General features: G+C 38.0%; 1 protein-coding gene across 1 annotated transcript in view; it reads left to right on the top strand.

The window, feature by feature from the left end:
* LOC120539561 (small integral membrane protein 29-like) overlaps positions 1-21,493 on the top strand; it is an 84,457-nt gene that overhangs the window by 25,508 nt on the left and 37,456 nt on the right. Inside the window, exons 2-3 of the mRNA XM_039769743.1 lie at positions 16,583-16,938; positions 17,025-17,050. Of these exons, the coding sequence (XP_039625677.1) occupies positions 16,822-16,938; positions 17,025-17,050 (143 nt within the window). The 5' untranslated portion in view covers positions 16,583-16,821. The remainder of the gene's footprint in view (positions 1-16,582; positions 16,939-17,024; positions 17,051-21,493) is intronic.

Here is a 21,493-nt window from a genome sequence, read left to right as displayed (position 1 = left end):
AGGAAGTGAATTTCGAATTTATGTAATTTATTATACTTAAGTTCAGCTTATGGAGTAATGTTGTGATGTTGGTCTTCCCTGTCTGTTCACAGTAAGAGTGTGCCTTGTGTATGTTAAAGGGAATCTTTCTTTTGCCGGCCATTAGAAGTATTTTTTTTTAATCTTTTCTACAACTTACATTAATCATCCATTATTTTCATCCTCTTTGGCTAATTCAGGACTGCCAGGTAGGGAGTCTATCACAGTGGCATCAGGCATGTCAAAATGTCAAGTAGCATCTGATTGGAACTCCTGTGCTGGCACCACTGCAGTGAATGCCAGTCATTTTCAGAATATTTGTCGCTCACACTGGATTAATACTCCTTAAGGCAGGTGGAAACCCAATATATCAAATCATGTCCATCGTGGTTTGAAGAGTGTTCACCTTCTCTAACTTGGATTCACTTCTGACTGTAGGCTAACCATATTAGCTAATGCCAATACCCTTGCATTTGAATTATTTTTATATTTTAGTTTGCATATTTAGTAGAAATGTACAGGATATATGAACTGTATCATCACATATTTTATGTACAGAAGCAAAAGGTTTATGGTACATTGCATATAAGCTCAATATTTCAAGCATTCTTTAATATGAGTGCTGGGATAGCCACGTTCACACTCTCAACCATGGGTCTCGTGAACAACTAATATCATCTTTTATTTATATACCATATCAGCTGGAGAGGAATAAACTGAATTTCCTGTTAAATGACTGGAGAAGCTTAAGCAATAAGGTAAAGCAATGTTTTGTTTCGTGTTTTAGTTCATTTGGAGTTGTGTGATGCTGTATAAGTGCTTTACTAGCAAAGATGGATCATTTTCTTTTCTTTGTAAACCTCACACGTTGCACTGAAGTCAAAAACCAGCAAAAAGTTCCAAAACAACAATGTGACTTCTAGGACAAAAGACAGGCTTATTGTCTAAAGCAGTGGTTCCCAAGCTCAATCCTCGGGACCCCCTGTGGCTGCAGGTTTTGGTTCAAACTAGATTTACAATCTGTGATAATAATCGATAAAAAAAATTAACATTTTTACTCTTCTCTTATTCAGTATTCAGATAAACACAACAGTATAGTTTTTACATTTGTAAGACATTTATAAATATTTCTATTTATTTCTAAAGCTGTAAATATTTAACACTCTTTTGTTGTTTTCCTATTATTTTCCCCTTTTCCTGTGTAGTTTGCTTTCTTCATTTAATCCTAATAGTGACAATTAACAACCAGCATAGCAGACACCCAGGATGTTAAAAGCTGCAACGACTTCAGTGTCAGACCCTTGTCTCAGATGGCTGGGGAGGCAACCTGGCCGGGTCGCTTTGGAGGACTGGAGGAGGGCTTATGCCTCCTTCAGACCAGGTGGGGGCAGCCACCTTGGTGCCTTTGGTGGCCATGGGTATAGGGCTTTGAAGCTCATCCCTGTAGGGGCCCGTGGTCACCACCAGGGGGCGCCCGATGCCTTGGGAGCCCTGGACCTTGGCGCTTCCGCCACACCCGGAAGTGCTGAGGGGGGAAGAAGAGCAGGGACGCCCGGAATGCTTCCAGGGATGCAGCTGGCACTTCCGCCATACTGGGGTGTGCCAGTGGGAGATTGCCAGAACACACCTGGAGCACATCCAGGTGCTTATAAAAGGGGCTGCCTCCCTTCATATGATGACTTGAGCCGGGTGGAAGACGGACAAGGTCTGGGAGGAGGCAAAGAGGTGGCCTGAACAGAGAAGCAAGGCAAGAGTGTGAGGCCTGGATTTTGGGGTGAAGTGGGTTGTGTGGCACTTTATTCTCATGTAAATAGTGTAAATAAACATGTGGTGATGCTTTGCAACATGTCTACCTGTCTGTGTCCGGGGCTCGTTCCACACCCTGCTAAATTATTAAATCAATTAAATAATCAAAACATCTGGAATAGCAGAATGAAAATTAGGTTTAAAATAATGTTAACAACTTAAAATATCATATCCTCCACATAACTGCTTATTACATTTTAATAAAAATCTACCAAACTTAGTTTGTAATTTCTACATTGACTCCAAAACACAGAAACAGGGAAATAATGACTCACTTAATGAGACTAAGAGTCCAATGAAAAATGGAAGTTGGTTGGAACAAAAACCTGCAGCCACAGTATGTCCCCATTACCGAGTTTGGGAACTACTGGTCTAGAGCATTACAAAAGACTCAGTTGTTTAAGTTATGTAATTCATGTAAAGAAGCATTATTTTCATAATGATGAGGTGTTCTTCATTTCTCAAAAACCATTAGAACCATAAAATGGTATTCATCTACCAGTAAATCTGTTTCAATTAAGGAGGTTCAAAAATTAGTGGATGGATGTTCTTGAATATGATGATACGATGATAACAGCTAATACCTAAAAACTCTAAAGATGTAGGTTCAAGTCCTTACCCAGTAAGTGCATATTGTCAACCTGGTATACACTCCCCATATTTGTCTGGGATTTTTCCAATTATTGTTCTACATCTACGTTTGCCAGCGAGTATGCCTTGCAGTGCACTGGCATCTCATCCCAGGTTTTGTGTCACTCTTTGGCAGAGAAGGCTCTTGTTCCTTGTGACTTGTACTGAAAACGTTGGCTTATATAATAGATAGATAAATAGATAGAAATGAAAATTAATACACTTAATACATTTCTGGAAAGTGACTGATGTGAGCCTTAATCCTGTATTCTAGTTATCTCCATTGCAGCATGTTAAGTATGAATTTTGACATTTCACACTCAGTGTTAACTGAATACAAAGATCAAGGAAGATTTCAAATTGGCAAACTGGTTCACAATCATACTGAGGTAAAGCTGAGTATAACATCATCATTATTTCTGTTGCATTGTACCAGGGTAAAAAGTTTGTGAGTCAGAATTAAATAAGTGTAAGATAAAATAACACAAATGACACAGTTGTAAGCAAGTGGATAAATCTTTCCTTATTAGATATACAATTTATCTATGGTCAATGGAGAAACATAGCTTTTCCTGGCAGCATTAGGAGAAACATGGGGCTCAGATTAATATGGGACATTTCAGACATACCTACTCTCATTCATGCAGGGCCAGCTTAAAGTCTCCCAGCAGCCTTACATTCATATGAGAGGGAAACCCATACAGAAACAATGAGTATGTACTAGCAACAAGTGGACAGTGCCTAGGGCCTGGGTTTCAAAGCAGGACTTTGGAGTTCTGGGGCAGCTGTAACTGCTATGATTTACTTGGAATGAGTCATTTCTTTTAAAGGAAAACAACCAGGAGATGAAAGCCCCAATAAGGAATAGACCAGTTGTAACTGAGGACCAGTGAAGAAAATCACAATCAAAAAACATCCATCCATCCATCCATTGTCCAACCCTCTATATCCTAACACAGGGTCACGGGGGTCAATCCTAGCCAACACAGTACGCAAGGCAGGAACAAATCCCTGGGCAGGGTGCCAGCCCTCCGCAGAAATCAAAAAACAAGAATGAAAAAATGTTCTAACATTCTAACATGAAATCATCTTGAAAGCACCTTTCATGGTACCAGTATTCAATTAAAAAAAAAACGAAAGTGATCCAATGATAGGAAACGAGGAGATATGAGCCACCCTCTTAAATAAAGGCAGTCTGAAGAGGTCACATGCGTGCTGAAATCAGATCACATGATAGCAACCTGAGGCAAGAAGATAGCCACAGTCATCGGAAAACCATACTAGAATGGCATTGTGATAAGTGGATAAAAACAAACGTTGATCTTAAATTAAAAATGAAATAGCCATACCTAATTTGGATTACTTTCAAAACCCAGAAAGCGATCATGACACTAACCACTACTGTGTATATTTTTAAAGTAGAGCTGAGAAAATTAGAAGATGAAGAATATGTTAATATATGTGCACACTTGTAATAATTTTGGTAATAGTATGTAATATAAAAGTTTGAATAACTGATAACCTAGGAAGGCCGACAAAATCTATCCACTAAATCACCCAAGCAAATGAAGATAAGTAAGTACGTTAGTATACTCTGAAGGCCATGAAAATCAGCAGTCAGCCACCTCCCCACAATGAGAGCTATCCTACTAGTCAGCTCCATCTCAAATAGTTCTTTATAGAGTATAAAACAGCAAGTCAAATGAAAAAGTTCCGCCTAGGCCTGGCATGTTTACTTTAGAGTTGCATGAATGAGTTCTTGTCATGTTCTGAACAGATCCTTTTTTTCCGCTGAGTTATAGAACATTGAGATTCTTCTAGTTGTGCAAAATTCATAATTTGTCCATTTTCTAAATCCTCTTTTTTAGATACATGGGCAGGGGCAGAGCCTATTCTTAAAGGATTAGATGATACTGTGTCATAGACCATGAGCTGCTTCATTGCAAGGCCATGGTCATGCAAACCTTCAGTCTTAAATCATTAACGAACCTAATCTCCCATGTAGGACTCCAGGCAAACTTACACAGACATGGTGGAACTATACATGCTTTATAAAGGCAGACAGGGAGTTGAGAGTCAAAAGAGCTAACAACTGGGCCACAATGATACAAAGTTAAGGAACACGGTAAGAGTTCAACAACAACAACATTTATTTATATACCACATTTTCATACAAAAAGTAGCTCAAAGTGCTTTACATAATGAAGAATAGAAAAATCTTTGGATTTAGGGTTCTCATGGAAGGACTTGATGATGATGGTCACGTAGACTTCTGGCTTTTAATCCATCCATCATTGCTGGAGCATCATGATGCTTTGAGTAGGTGGTGGTGGCGTTAGACAAGTAAAGGCTCAACTTCATCTCTACATGTGCGAAACTACCTCTGGGATGAAGCTCAGTAGCGATGGTGCTTTAAAGTGCAATTATGGTCTATTCAATTAAGAAAATATTAATACTGCACCGCACTCAAAATATGAGCCCTTCTGTACTGAAACCAAAGAAACCTCAAAAATGACAGTATATGGCTAGATGTATTTTTTAAATTTTATATTGTGCTTTCTTTGACAGGCAAATGCTTTACGTGAACAAGAGGATATAGTTTTTCAAAAGTGCTTGCAGGATTCCAATACCTCAGACATATAGTCATATAAAGTAGAATTTATGGTGAAATTTCTGCTTTACTGAAGTGAGACAAAATCCACAACCCTGAAGCCTAAGAATTTGAACCCAATGAGAGTTCTAGGTGACTCGAAATGAGTAGCTTTGCTTTGTTCCTCTTGTTCACTTCAACCTTAAAGGTGTCGTTTAAAGCTGATTAAAGATACTAAAATTAAAGAAGAATGCAAAATACAGTAATTGGGATATTTCAAAAATTGTAGGAGCATAACAGAGGACTAGTTTTATGCTCACAGTTTGAAATCTGCACCTAATTATATTAATGTCATTTTTTGGGTGTCTTCCAAACGGGTGGGAAAAGCAAAATAATCCAAAGCCAACATGAATCAGAGTGCAATTTCACTCTCTCTGTCTCTCTAGTTCATTCATTCGAAAAAAATGAACACTGTATCCAATTTAGCACCACAGACTGTTCTAAATGCAGCTCTGTTTAACATTAATTCATTCATCTTTCAGGTCTGTGACTACAGAGTTAGTCACTGCTAACCTCCGGATACCAATTGCTGAGAGAGCTGAGTCATGTGTGATTCAGTGGGACCGCTGCCCACTGGGCACATACTCTGGCGTGGGCTGCTCCTGGCCTTCATTATACCCACAAGCCCTCCTGCCTCCGCTATTTTTGAGGCATTGTGTGGGCCAGCACCTTCTGGATGAGTTTGAAAAATAAAGTGCTGTCTCTTGTTACTATTACCAAAACAAGACACCAGTGAAACCCACAAGGGCGGAAGAACAGGAACAGGCCAAGGCCTGAGGGTGGCTAAGGAGAATGGCAGCTGAAGAAAGCCCAAAATGTGCAAGTCCTCACAGTGAATTCCCTAATGACAGACCTCTGTGTTAGGAGGCTACCCGCACTGAAGCCAGGTATTAAGAAGCCGCTTTCCCTGGCCTGTAGAAACACGGCAGCTCCAATAGTGCTCTTTGATTCATGTCAGTTACTGGAGTTTACTGTGCCTGGTTGAAGACTTTTCTTTCTTTATTTTATGCCAACATTTCAAATGCTTTTCCTTTCTAGATTCACTCTACATCCGGTGACAACATACTATAAAATTTAACATTCATGTGTGTCCCACAAAGAGAGAACAAGGGTATTTACAAACAATTCTCCAGTCATGACCACAGATGATTCATCAGGCAAGCAGAAGATTGTGTAGAAGAAAAGGATTTTATTAGTAGCTCATTAGTCTGCAGAATTTTCAGTTTAACACATCCTTAAACTTCACCCTCTCTTATTTTTCTTTCATGACCCCAGAACTGACTAAATGTTTTTGTAACTAAAATACAATTACAATAAAAATGGAAGCCATTTTTAAGGCGAAAATATTTTTCCCTCATTCCAGTTCTGCCTTTTTGAGGACTGTGATTCAGAAACTGGTGTCACATCAGACCAACCATGGATTGATTCTCTGGTGGGGCACTTGTAATATACAGTAGATTATCCTCTTTATGTATGAGAATTTTGTCCAGTCCAAAGGCATATCATGGCATTAGCCTGGCATTTGTTATTGTGCCCTGTAAAGGTGTGACATTCAAGTGTAGACTCTTTCTTACCTTGCACTCGAAATGTCATTGTGAACACTTACTCAAATGTGTAAGTCTGAGGTTATTTCATTAAAAGTGATTCAAATTATAACCCATTCTATAAATGTATATGTTTACCTTTAACAATGCAGCTTTTCTTTTCTTTTTTCCCTGTCCACCAGCCTTGGTTGGTTGAAGAAGAGATTATAAACGAAAAATGCCAAGCACTACGCTTGCAATGTTCATAATTTTAATCACTTTTATTATGTCTTTTTATATTTTTCCATAATAGCTCTTACCCCAAAGTCAGAATTAAATGTAGTTGGTGTTTTCTGTATTTTACAGCATTCCACGTACGGCTTTAGGCATAACCTCTCACATGGGCACCAACTTGTCATAGATATTAGGGGGTGCAAAAAAAGCATAGGCTACAACATAAATAATAATAATTCAATTTGGCTCTATTCAAAAGCCTACCATTGATAACTTTTATTGCTTAAGTTCTCGGATAGGCCATTGATATCAAAGGATTCGGCAGCAGAGGACTGCGGTAATGTTATTATTTAAACAAAGCATTAAAAACTTTGATATGGGGAACCTGGGCCTCCAGACAAAATGAAATGGAGGTCTTGAATATTTGTTGAAAGGCATCGTAGGACCGCTTTCTAAACATCTGTTTATTGGAAATATCAATTCTATTGGGTTATATGTGGAATAACAAGATGTTTATAAATTTACATGAAACAAAAACCACAGTAGTAATAATAATAATGTGATAATAATAATCCTTACACAGGAGTCACATAAGAGACAAACACAATCAAAATGAAAGGATGCAGTCAACACGACCTGACTGTAACACTGTGAGTCAAAATCCAAGTGCAGACTGGGCCTACCTACTGTATATTATTTGTGCTCACATCTGGCCTCACTTCAGTTCAGGCCAGGAGCTTATCCATGGACATGATGTGGTTTTGGGCACTGAAAATGCTATATGCCTTAAAAAACACCTGTTCCTGGTGCCTGGTTCCTGGTCCTCTTTCTCTGGATGAGTTTCCAGGTAAGCTCCTGAGGCACCACAGTCTTGCCTACCAATCCAAGTGGATGAGCTGATATACTTCTTGGCCAAGTGCAATCAAAGACTCTGGGGCTGATTCATCTAGACAGTGTGCACTGATAGTCCATCCTATCTTATCGATCGGCAAAGCAGATCTTCTCCACCAATGAAAGTAAGGTCATGTGAAAGACTGTCTAAAAAACCAGGCAGTAATCAGAAAAAAAAAAAATCTGAGTTCATAATATTTACATATATATGCATGTAACAAGCAAGCACATGCTGCTGCTGTGCTAGCAGGCAACCCATTGTGCGGATCATCCGTAATAAGACATGTGTGGGTGTCAATGTATCTGTGTTTATTGTTGGGCCCGTGGGCAAAGTAGTGTGTGGAGAAAGCATGCACACTCTATAATTTACTGGAAATTAAATAAAAACAAAAATATGTGCTTAAAGAACACCCTTTCCTCTATCCAAGGCAAAATTAATAAATCATTTCTTAGAATTTAGGTGTATAGTGTACACTGATAGGCAGACGAATGGATGAAATCAATGATTACATGAGCCCACTGTTTAGGAAAATCTTCTGAAAAGCCAATGGACTCTGAAACTATACAAAATGCAGGAACATCGCTGCTGCCCATCTCTGGTCTCAAAACCCCACCTTTTCAAACTGTGACATATTGTACATACTAAATTGAAATCCAAGGATACATTTCATCACTTCTCCTAGTTAACAACATTCATATACTGTATTCATAACTTGAGAGCTACCTTCAGTACCAAAGGAAAGGCCCAGCACCTTCTAAAGGCAGATTTGTTTTTGTCTTTTATGTATCTTTCTATTGGATCCTCTAAGCCACATATGTTGAAATGAAAAATGATTGTTTTCTTGCACCCAAACGTCCTTTCCTGGCCTGCATCCTTATAACACTGGGATCAATCCACACACAAAGTAAACCACTTTCAGACAAGACCAGTGGTAGCAGACATACTTTCAAGAGCCAGTCCATTGAAGGAGGGAGTAGTGGTACCCTCTGTTCCCCTTAAGAATGAAATCCTGTAAAATCTTGAAACAATCCAAGTTTACTCAGAGTAATGTTGTCCATTTGATTCTTCATTTTGGAAAAACATGAACTGTGGAATGCAGTTTTGAGAATAGATTTTATATAATAAAATACCTGCTGTAAACTTGGAAATCTGAATTGTAGGATGTTTTGATATATCCAAAAGCACACAGGTGCCAGATGACAGAGAATAAAATGTCTTGACCAGGAGATGAACTAAACAGATGGAGTTTGTCAAAGCAGAAAACCAGAAAGGAATCAAAAAGAACCAATTATTAAACACACAAGGATAAGACTCATAGTCCAATAATAAAGCCTAACACAAACTTATAATGATTTCCTTATCATTGTAAAAAGATGTTTTAAGGGGGAATCCCAAAACTAGCATGGAGAGGAGCTTACACGAGCTCTTTAAAAATCCTTGACTTGATGAGGTCTTGTGTAACAACAGCAATCACATTACCAGCCATAGTCGCCATTGCTAATAAACTAGATGGCACTGACCATGCAACCACAACAAAACAAATAACCAAAAATGGCAGTGCTATGACATCATTATAATTCAGTTCAAATTTATTGTAACAAATGATACAACAAAATATAAATCACTAGAAGCCCAAATCTCAAGCTCACGATACAGGAACACCAGGAAGTATTCAATAATATGGCTTTTGGAACTTGTGGTAAGTGTATCATATCTTATATCTCAGAGGAACCAGTATCCCCAACTTTAGTATTTTTTTGTGGTATTTGGTACTGGACTCAAAGGCAACAGTTTATTTAATGAAATATATTATTGTACTGTAAACACACATTGGGAAGAAACAAGAGATAAAACTAAAACAAAAAAGCATTCATTTACATTCTTTCACGTTTAGTTTCATATGTGTTTAATCAGTCTCAGGGCTTGAGGGGTCCTGTTTTGATTTACCAACTCATTCATTTGCAACCTCTGAACACAACCTTCTTTACTATAAATGTCTTTTCATATTACATCTCTCTCTCTCTCTCTCTCTCTATATATATATATATATATATATATACCGTATATATATATATATATATATATATATATACCGTATATATATACCGTATATATATATATATATATATATATATATATATATATATATATATATATATATATATATATATATATATAAACCAACGTCTGTCTGTCTGTATGTCTGTCTGCTTTTCACGAGAGAACTACTTAACGAATTTAGATCGGGTTTTTTTCTATAATTTGCTTGAACATTGATTTTGTGACTTCTCTCATTGCGTTATGTATTATAGTTCTCTTGTAGTACCGATTTATTTGCGCGAATCCGAGAGACACACAGTTGGCCAAGGGGAGGTGGGTAGGGTCCTCTTCACTCACGCATCAGCCTCGGGGCATTCCTTACCTCTGCTTAGCTAGCAAACAAGAGAACTACTTAATGGGTTTAGATTGTTTTTTTCTATAAATTGCTTGAACATTCCGGTTGATTTTGTGACTTCTCTTACTGTGCTAGGAATCATAGTTTTCTTGCAGGAGTGATATATTCACGCTAATCTGAGACTGAGGCTGCAGGCCGAGGGGAGGAGGAAGCATGACGTAAGGAGTAGGTAGACTGCTTAAACCAACAAATAGTATGCTTTTCCTTGCCTCTGCTTAGTATTTGCTGAAATTCTTCTTTTTCCCCCTGTGCTTTTGCCATTGTCTTTTCACAGAACGCAAAATATAAGGGGCTATTTATATTGATTTGCATATTCAAAGAGGCGTAATTCTGGGAGGAGTCTGGATGGGGCGTCAGTTGTGTGCACACGCATTACTTTACACAGATTTATGCATCTCAATTTTTTGTGCTTACGCAAATTTCTGCTTTTGTCTGTATGCCATGTGTTAGAGTGAATTCTATGCATGGCGTTATACATGAGGGCCCTGGTCACCAACCTACAAAATTAAAACAGCAAAACTTGAAGTTGCAATAGTAGAACAAATCAACATTGGCAGATGGCAGATTAAGAGCAGATTATGGCAGATTCAGAGACCTAATCCAGATCCTTAAAACTGTCAAAGATACAGATGCAATGGATCCAACAGAACTCACCTTTCACCTAACAGCCAGTGGAAATTAAGGGGAAGTGCATTAAGACTAAAGCCAAAAAGAGCTTCTTTAAAGAAAGCATTTTGGGAATTGGATCAAAATACCAAATCATGAATGTGAAGCAGAAACCTTAACAACTTTTTTAAAACATCTGGATGAGATATTGAGAAAAGTTGGCTATTAGCAAAACAAATTAGTTTGATTTTTCAAATTTCTTATGCTCTTTCTTACCTGCCATTTTGCCTTGTCTCCATCGCTCTACTCTACTCTGAGAAACGAATGGTACATTCAACCATGCTTAACCAACTTGCTTATTCAGTTAATTGGGATTAAGAATGAAGTGGATGTTATGTTCACTCCTAGGGTTACTTCCTGGGTCAATTCCACAATTATGTCCAGCATTTAGAATTTTTAAAACCTCTGGTTCAATATCCCAATCTGTATTATATATTCTAGCTCCCAACATGATCATGCATCTAAACTTACCCTTTGTCTTTTTGTTTTGGATTTTGAGAAAAGAACTGCAGTATTCTCCTGCTGAGTTCACAATATGCCATCAATTATGAATTAAAACTAACTCTGAAACCCAACACATAGTCATTTTGCAAATGCTGCTTAAAGGAGATTAGCTATATACAGCGTGGCAGTAACCATGTAGCCAGCATGTTTGTAGGTTGTGGAATATGGCTGGCCAGTCATCTCGGCCAATACCCCCAGACTGCCAGGTGGAGCTCTCCTTGCAGCATGGAGGTGCCCCAAATGCCAGCAGGGAATTATGGATAATGGTGTTTTCACCCACAAACCTGCTGGATACCACAAGGACCCCTAGAGGATGCTGTAGGGAGGTCCAAGGACTGTTACGTGCCCTATAACCCGGAAGTACGTCTTATTCATAGTGAGGGGAGGAATGACATACTTCCGAGATAAAAAGAAGACTTTTTGATCTGACCCAGAAATGCTAGGAAGTCACATGGACTGCGGGTTCAGAAGCACTTCCGGGTCACGGACTATAAAAGACTGGGAGAGATACCAGACGACGAGCTGAGATGGGTGGCAGGGTGGCAACGCGTCTGGGAGAGTGGAGGATTATTGTTTATTAGTGATTGTATTTGTTTATGAGTATTATGGAGAGGAGGGTGCTTGTGCACTGTAATATTGTCCAAATAAATCATAATTGGACTTTTACCTGGTGTCTGGCATCTGATCTGTGGGTTCAAGGGGATGACAGCTCCCCCTGTCTGTCACAAGGTCTTTCTTGAAAATGATCGTGTGGCCATTTTTATACCTGGTTTTCACTTGGCATTCTTCTCTGATTACACAGTAAATAACATTGTATGTAATTATCTATTCACAGGGCATGCTCACTTACAATAATACTCTCTCATATAATGCCGAACTAGAGGGGGCAATTAACTGCACATCTTTTTGGCAGGAAACTAGTAAAACCTAGGCAAACGTGGTGAAAATGTGAAAAGTCCACACAGGACGGTGATGTAGTAGTGCTGACCCCTCCACCATCATGCCATAGATTAACATGTGCACTTCTGTAAAGTTCAATACACATTTTGGGTAATACTTTGTCTACTCTTAAACCAGACACCTTTAATTTTTTGTCAGTCTTCAGTCTGAATATTCAGCTTTTTTCCAACAATCCAATTCAAGAAAGGTTATGAAGGGGGAAGGAGGGCACTACAAGCATTGGATACAGATGAATGTAGCCAATTGATGAATATGACAGAGGAATGTCTTGTTGTATCTGTCCTGGGAATTCTCTTCATGTCTGTGAGAGGATTTCCATTTTCTCATGAACTTTAATAACTTGCATGTGTTTTGCAGTGGGTCGGAATTCATTTAGTAACTACCTTTAATTGAGATCCTCTGCATCAGCCTACTACACCAAAAACCTGGGATGTTTTAAGTGCAAACTGGATTCTATGTGTGTTACGCTATAATAAATCAAAACAAATTCATCCTGTGCTGACAGGATGGACTCCTAAGGAGTCTTGCTGTAAAATCCTGTTGGTTTTCTCTCTCTCTATCTCTCTCAAAAGACTATTGCAGCCCTTAAGCACTTACCAGATGTGGCCAAATGATGTTGAAAAATGTAATCACAGACATTCGTAGAAGTTTCTATTTGTAATACATACAAAATACAAGGCAAAGAAAGGCTTGCACACTCCAAAAAGAGTTACTTAGCATTCCCCAGAGTGAAAGGCTATTTCTAAGCGCTAAGTGATACAGATTGTTCAACTGTTGCATCTTTCTTTCGCCACCCTTCTCTTTTATCAAATAAATTCAAAGAACAGCCATTTCATTAAGTACACCAATCTAATACAGTAGTAGGTTTCTCTCCCATTTATCCCTGGAGCAGACTAAATTTGATAGGCCATTGATTCAAAAATAGTGTGAAAAGTGCAGCAGTAGGTAAGGCAATGCAAGTTTCAACAAGTACATAGTTGTTTCAAATTAGTTGATGGTGGATCTCTATAGTTTGTTTCATCTTAGCTCATATATCATCTACTGTACTGAGATCTGGTTTGGTATTCTGTTTACTGAGATGCCACTGTATTAAACTGAATTCCCTGTCATTTTAGTAAATCCATTCCAGAACTTCCCTGTCCTGTGACATGGAGAATTATCCATAAGTCTTTTCTCTATGAAGGCATGCACCTGGTCAGCAATGGTGGCCAAACAACAATTAAATCAAAGGACCCAGTGTAAGCCAAGAAAGCACATGATACAACATTAAAACGCCAAGGCATTTTTGACACCGATCAAGAGGGATTGATGAACTGCATAAGTTTTCATCATGTCTGATTCCTTCCAATAGAACAAATCAGCTGAAATTGATGATGATAATGTATTTCCTATTTTCAAGTCGATTATTTGTTTTCTGTTGACGACTACATTTGTGTTGCATTTTTCCTGGGCTTTCATTTATTTTATGTTGTAGTGTTAGCACTGCTGCCTCACAGTAAGGAAACCAAGGGTCACATCCCGGGTCCTCCCTGCGTGGAAGTCTGTATGTTCTTCCCCTATCTGTGTGGGTTTCCTTCATGAGCTCTGGTTTCCTCCAACTGTCTCCAACTCCAAAGACATGCAGGTGTTTTGGCAATGCTAATCTGGCCCTAGGGTGTGCTGGGTATGTGTGTGCTGGGTGTGAGTGTGTGTGTTCTCCCTGCTATAGACTAGCACCCTGTCCAGAGTTTGTTTCTGTCTTACATCATATGCCAGCTGAGACAGCACCATGGTCTGGAGTACGCGAGTCTGAAAATGACATAACATTTCATGTTTTTATGTTATTTTGTGTCAATTTTGATTATCATTTATTATTTGTTTTTTATCCCTTAAAATATGCTGCAATTTGCTGTGTTTTGTGGCTGGTCTGTCTTCTGGCTTTACCTTCTCAGTGTGACTCAGCAATGTTTTATCGTGTTCCTAGCTTTGGATTGCCTTTTAGCCAACTACTTTCTGCTCTTTTGGGCAACTTCTTTTTGTTATATTTGCCTATTTTTTGCCTTTTTTCAATAAAGATCTTTTTTTTGTCAAGATTCTTTTTGATTATAAGTCATATATTGTATGGTTTGTCTCTCATGTAAAGCAAATCTGGCACTTTATTGCATTTTTTTTTTTTTTAATTTTTAAAGCCAGTGCCACATTTATAGGCTTCTTTAGGCCAAAGCCTGCAGGTAGTAGTTGGAAGACTGGCTGACTGGTGAGTCTCTTCTTTGCTGGCTAGTGAAGATCTTGGCCAGCTTTATGGGTCTTTTGGAGACTACATACCCCTTTTCGACATGTCTGAAACACCTTCTCACAACACACTATTACTGTCACTTCCTGTGTTATAAAGACAGGATTGGAAATCAACTGGGCCATTGTTACAGCTTGGCATGCTGCTCTAATATAACTATTTCATTCCCCATTCTATACTTGTTTGTTAGTTCATTGACTGTTTCAATTCCTTTGTTCACCTCTTTCTTCATGGTCTGCTTCTGGAATCTGGCTGTATGTTGCTGGGTGGTTACCCATTCCTAATTTAATTGAGACATGGCTGCAAGTGAAAAATCCTGCATAGCTGATCTTCCTGAAACAGAGATGCTAACATATCTTGCATCCACTACCATGCATCACAATCAAAGCCACTTATATCTGCAGTTATAGCAACTATACTCCCGGATACAATTTTAAATTGCACTGTCTATACATATAATGACAATTGCTCGAGTGGGTGACAAGAAGACACACCTAATCATGCAGCCACTTGTATATTTATGTCCTAAAATATCAAGTCAGAGAACATTGTTATTAGATTGTCTGAAAATTTCTTTACAGATAACGTATAATATAAGAGGAGCGTTCAAAAAGTTTCCACACTTTTTTTAACTCTGTTTCTTAAGAATTTCAAAAACAAATTACATCACTTTTCTAGTCACCTTCGTTTGTGATGCAATTTTCCCAGTGTCGTACCAACATTTTTTAATACCCAATTACTACTCCTTCCGCCTTCACCATTTCCAGCGAAAATATAAAAGTGTGGAAACTGTTTGAAAGTCCCTCGTATGTTATCTTTTATCTATTGATTTTTCATCATATGATAGTCTGGACTTTATCAAAAATTTCTAGGTACACTTCAGCATTTTGCTGGGTTTGTCAAATCTGCCTTCAGTATGGTTTATTACAGGGGTCCCCAACTCCGGTCCTGGAGGGCACAGTGGCTGCAGGTTTTCATTCTAACCCCTTTCTTAGTGACCTGTTTATGCTGCTAATTAACTTCTTTTGAATTCATTTTAATTGACTTGTTTTTTAAGAATTGTTTCCCTGAATTTCTTCATCGTTCCTCTGAATCGCTTCATTTCTTTCCTTAAATGGCACCCAAACAGAAATGAAATGTGAAGTGAGTGAGCCAGCAGAAGACCAACTAAGTCAGGGCCTCAAACTCCAACCAATTTCACTCCAACCAGTTGCTTAATTAGGTGCCATATCTAGTTGCTATTTAAACTCGTTCTTTAATTCCACAGCTTGTTGCTGCTTTCATTGTACAATAGCAGACTTTTCTGAAATGATTGATTTTCTTTTTAAGAACACTGTGAAAACCTGAGCAGATCCCCATTCCTGAGACCTTTGCCTTTGTTTATTTATTTGTTTATTTTTATTTTATTTTTTTATGATGGGCACAGTTGGCTGGTCCTGTTTTGGCTCATTTTATATCTCATTATTGTTTGACTGCTAATTAAGGGGAAAAAAAACAATGAAGGGGTCTGAGTATTCAAGAGCAACTCAATTAAAATTAATTCAAAAGAAGTTAATGAGCAGCAAAAACAGGTCACTAATTAAGACAATGGCTAGAATGAAAACCTGCAGCCATGGTGGTCCTCCAGGATTGGTGTTGGGGACCCCTAGTTTATTATAAATAAGACACCAGTGAAATGTTGTGTGGCTAGGCTGAGATTAATATCTTATTTGGGAACTTTTTTACTTATTTTGAAAAATTACATCTTTCAAAAACTAAAAGAGGGCAATTCTGCTCGCACCTGGTGCAAGTGCAAAAATATGTAGTTTCAATTTACCATAGTAATAGAGTGAAAAATGTCAGGGTTGTCAATAAAATTTTTTAATTTTAACTTACTGCTTAGACTCTGAGTATTGCTTAAAAATGAAAATATATACTAATGTATTATTGAAAAAATCCATAAATTAAAAAATATCCATCCTTCAATTTTCAGGTTTGCAGAGGAGATGGAGCCTAACTGAACAGTAACAGCTGTAGACAAGAACCAACACTATATGGGATGACCAATGTTCAATAAAAAGCACATTTTATATATTTATTACAATTATTCTAAGATAAATTCCTTGGAGAAGCCATTTCGAAGGTCTTCAACAGATGAGTAAAACATGTGCTCTTTCTAAAATGTGCTGAAAACCGAGAGAACGTTCAGAATAAAGACAACGTTGGCATAATATGAACAACAAAACCACAACTGACACCATTTTGGCAAAGCCAAGCTACAGAGCAACCATCCATTACATCCTGATTGTTGCAATTGCAGTATTAACCCTGGGAATTTTACTGATAGTGGTAATTACCTAAAAGTATATATTTTTGAATTATTTATAATATCAGTTGGAAAAGTATAACAATAAACAATTTTTCTTTTTTTTTAGGTTATATATTTCAGAAAAAGGAAAAGGTAAGTAGAATTTTAGTCTTTATCTGTATTGCTTTTCTTTCACAGCTTAATGCATTGACTTTATTTGTTTAACCCTGCTTAGCTTAGAATCATTACAGTATTAATTTGGAAAGTCAATGGTTTTCAAAATGTTTTTTAAACTTCATATATTTTATAATGAGATACTGTATACTGTTCAATATAATATATGTTGTTAAATATTGCGCAGCTGTCATTTATGGCAACAAAAGTGTAAACCAAAAACAATGGTTCCAAAGTAAGTAAAATCATTCTATCACCACATACCATTGTTATCTAGATGGTACAAACTCATTAAAGTCACTTTCTTAACAAGAAACAACCTGTTTTGTCCTCACCCTTACAAATAAAGGTTGTCATTCATCACTCATTTACTGTGAGATTCAAATTACTTCAATTCAGTAAACATATTCATATGTTTCAATAAGTATCTCAAGGCATCAGCTTTTTTCTTTATAAAAGAAGGCAAGTGGCATGGTTAAAATTGTTAGTACCTCCAATCTTTTTCAACATCTTTCTTTTTTGTTGTTACACTTTGCTGACTGATGTTGCTCCTTTTTTCAGCAGAGGTTTGGATGCATGTTTGCACATTTATGTGTTGAATTTTGAGCATGTGCTGATTTTGAGCTAATGAATGTGCTGCTTTAGACTTCATTTTTTCCATTCCTTTTTTACAATGAGGTTTTGTGTGCTCTTAAGGAGCTAGTTTAGGTTAGCCTGAAACTTTCATCTGTCCACATTCGAATAGGTATGTGAAGAATGTCATTGTGTACTGAACCACAAGACATATATTAGAACATTGGAATAATCTACAATAGATCAGAACAGGCCATTCAGCCCAACAAAGTTTGCCAGTCCTATCCTCTTAATTCTTCTAAAAAAACATCCAGTCTAGTTTTGAAAGTCCCCAAAGCCTTACTATCTACCACATTACTTGGTAGCATATTCCAAGTGACTATGGTTCTCTGTTTAAACAAAAACTAAGAAGTTTCCAACTGTGCCCCCATGTTCTTAATCATTTTAAAGTAACAGTCTCGATCCACTGTACTAATTCCATTCATAATTTTAAACACTTCAGTCATGTCTCTTCTTAACATTTTTTTGCTTAAACTGAAAAAGTTCAGCTCTTCATCTTTCTTCATAATTCATCCTCTGTAAAGCTCTGAAATCAGCCTAGTTGCTCTTCTCGGGACCATTTCTAGCACTGCTGTATCCTTTTCTGTAGCACACAGTACTCCAGATGAGGCCTCACCAGTGTGTTATAAAGCTTGAGTATAACCTCCTTGGACTTGTACTCCACACATCGTGTTATATAACCTAACATTCTGTTTGCCTTCTTAATAGCTTCCGAACACTGTCTGACAGTTGATTGTGTCAAGTCCACTGAGACTCCTAAATCCTTCTCATAAGATGTACTTTCAATTTTCAGACCTCCCATTGTGTATTCAAAGCTAACATTTTTACTTCTTATGTTTAACACTTTACATTTACTGAGATTATATTTCATCTGCCACAAATTTGCCTGTATGCTGTCCAAGTCCCTCTAGCATGTTCTGTATCAGTGAATTCAACCAATCATGAATTGATAACATCTAAAAAGCAAAAATTGAATTTGATGCATGCCGAACATGTGAATAAAGTGATGTCCAGGCATATGTTGGATGACACCGACTTGGAGGTAGGACCAACGAGAGGGATCAGGGTCTGGAAGATGCCCAGGTACTCCACTCTCACCTGTTGGGGCTCATTTATGAACCTTCCACTATTTCATCAACATTAATGTTGCTACAACCTTCACTTCCTTTATAGTCATGTTTGATTCTCTTCTTGGCGCTCTGTCAGAGGCCCTGTACAGCAGGGCCAGTCTGAGGACCACTAAGCCATCCAATCAATGTATATAACCAAATACTATTCACATCTGACCTTTATCAAGTCCCTACATAATGGACTAGAGCATCCACAAATTTTGGTATCTGTGGGGGTCCAGAAACCAGTTCTCCACAGATACCAAGGGATGACTGTAATTTATATTTTAAAACTTGGAGTGTATGTCTCTTTCCATGGTGTTATGCTTAACATAACTCACATATGACTAGCTAACTACCATTCCAAAGTGATCTGCAAAGGCCTTCATCTGATGAGTGTTTCTATCAGGGAAAGGACTGTTATACCAATCAGGAGACTTAAGTATATGTTTTACACAATATTATTTTCATTTTGAAGCAAACAGTCTGGCTCAGGGTCACAAACAATGAGATAGTTAAGGCCAGTGAGCTGGTAGAGCTAGTGGCTCCCTTTCAAATGTCTTAGTTACCAGGTCACCTTCCCTGCCACAGGAATGGAACCTGCTCCAGATTAAAACACAGAAAATGAGTGAGTATCAAAATGTGGTTTTAACAATTTTAAAAGGTTTGGTTATGTAAATGAATGATCATCACCGTGTAAAAGAAAACCAAGTCAATCCTTATGATGTACAATGACTCCTTGCCATTAGTTTTGTAACTAATCAGTCAGTACAATTAAAAGTCACTCATGAAACACTCTACTAAGTATTTACATTAATGCTGATTAAACTATGAAATATTTATTTTTATTATTAGAATGACAGCAGTCCAGATTCCGAGGCTGACAAAGGAATTCCCACCCAAACTGCTGTCAGAAAATGAGATTTCCAGAATATACACTGTGCACATTTCTTTTTATTTGGGCTAAGAAAGTGTGCCTGTGAGATTCATTGGGTCAGGTCATGCCTTAACTGTGACAGCATATTAAAATGCACTTTAAAGTAGCCTGTAAAATTGATGCTCTTCTTGAACAGTTTTCTTTTTATAGCCACTACATTGATACATTCTACTCTGGTTCCTTACGTATTGTGTCTTTATTGGCCATTTCACATACAACATCTCAATTATTTTCCCAGAAGCTTGGTATTATTTTTCAGACCTGAGGGTAATGGACTGTGTCATCATTCAGACTCAGAATTCCAATAATGCTTTTAATTTTCTGCACAAAATATGGATGGCATCGTGGCACAGTGGTAGCGCTGCTGCCTTGCAATAAAAAGACTTGGGTTCATATCCCACTCATCCCTGCGTGGAGTTTGCATTGTCTTCCTGTGCCTGTGTGGGTTTCGTCCTGGTCCTCCGGGTTTCTCCCACAATCCAAAGACAGGGTCAGGTGTAATGGTGATTCTAAATTATCCCTAGTGTGTGGTTGGGATGGTTGCACGCATGTGTCACCCTGTGATGGACTGGTGCTCTGTCTAATGTTTGTTTCTGCCTTGCACCCTGTGCTAGCTAGGATAGGTTCCGCACCCCCTGTAACCCTGTTCAGGACTAAGCGGGATAGACAAAGATTGACTGTATGAATATATAATTTTTACTTTTTACTAATTTTAATCTACAAGTGTACGCCTAGATTTATCATTTTTATGGTCAAATTGTAATCACTGAGTATATAAACGTAAAATTGTTAAACCTGCTAAACCCATTTCAGGTTTGCCGGAAGCATTCATTGTGAAAACAGGTCAGTAAAAGAAGTTGTAAAATACTACCTAATTATCAAATGGCCATCACTTTTATTCATTCATTTATATCCTAAAATTCTAAACCTGCCTGGTCCAATAAATAGCTGTGGAGGCACAGAGTGTGTATAGTTTATATTAGATTAGATTAGATTAGATTTAACTTTATTAACCCCATGCAGAAATTCAGATGCAGTAGAAACATAAAGATAGAGACTCATAGGGCAGATAATACAGCCAATCGATTAGATAAGATAAGAAAATAAATAAATAAAAATAAACTTAATGTATTTAAGTAACATCGGGTGTATTTAAGTAACATCAGGCGTGAGGCATGACCCAACATACCTCTTTTGGGTCCGCGCAGGACATGCTTATATACACAGGGCCTAGGCAAAAAGGAGAGAAACCACATTCTGGATTTTACTGGGCCACGAAAAATAATAATTTTCCCAGGTGTCTAATTACTCTTTGTGTCTACTTTTTATGAAGTCCTTATTTCAATGCTTGTTAATAATGATGTGAGTTCTGCTCACAGTGAATATTATTTTGAATATTATGTAAAACCTATTATAGGGGATACAATGGTCATGTCACTATGTGTGTTTATTGAGAAAGCCAACCTCTGTGTTTAAGTGAATTCTAGGGTTTCTCTGAAAGATTACACATGTACGGTATACCTAAAAGTATACAAATGGGGGTGCCACTACTGGGCACCGCCACACCAGGAAGTGCTGGGGGGAAGAAGACTGGGGACACCCGGAGGGCTTCCGGGTGCGCAGCCGGCACTTCCGCCACACAGGGGAGTGTCCGCGGAGAAGTGTCAAGGAGCAGGGGCCGCCTCCCTTCAGTCAGAGTCAGGAGTTGGGTGGAAGTGGACGAGAGACGAGAGAGAGAGGAGT

Source organism: Polypterus senegalus, chromosome 11, assembly GCF_016835505.1.
Source record: "Polypterus senegalus isolate Bchr_013 chromosome 11, ASM1683550v1, whole genome shotgun sequence".
Taxonomy (NCBI): Eukaryota; Metazoa; Chordata; class Cladistia; order Polypteriformes; family Polypteridae; genus Polypterus; species Polypterus senegalus.
Note: the sequence above shows the minus strand (reverse complement) of the source record. Positions and strands in the feature narration are given on the sequence as shown.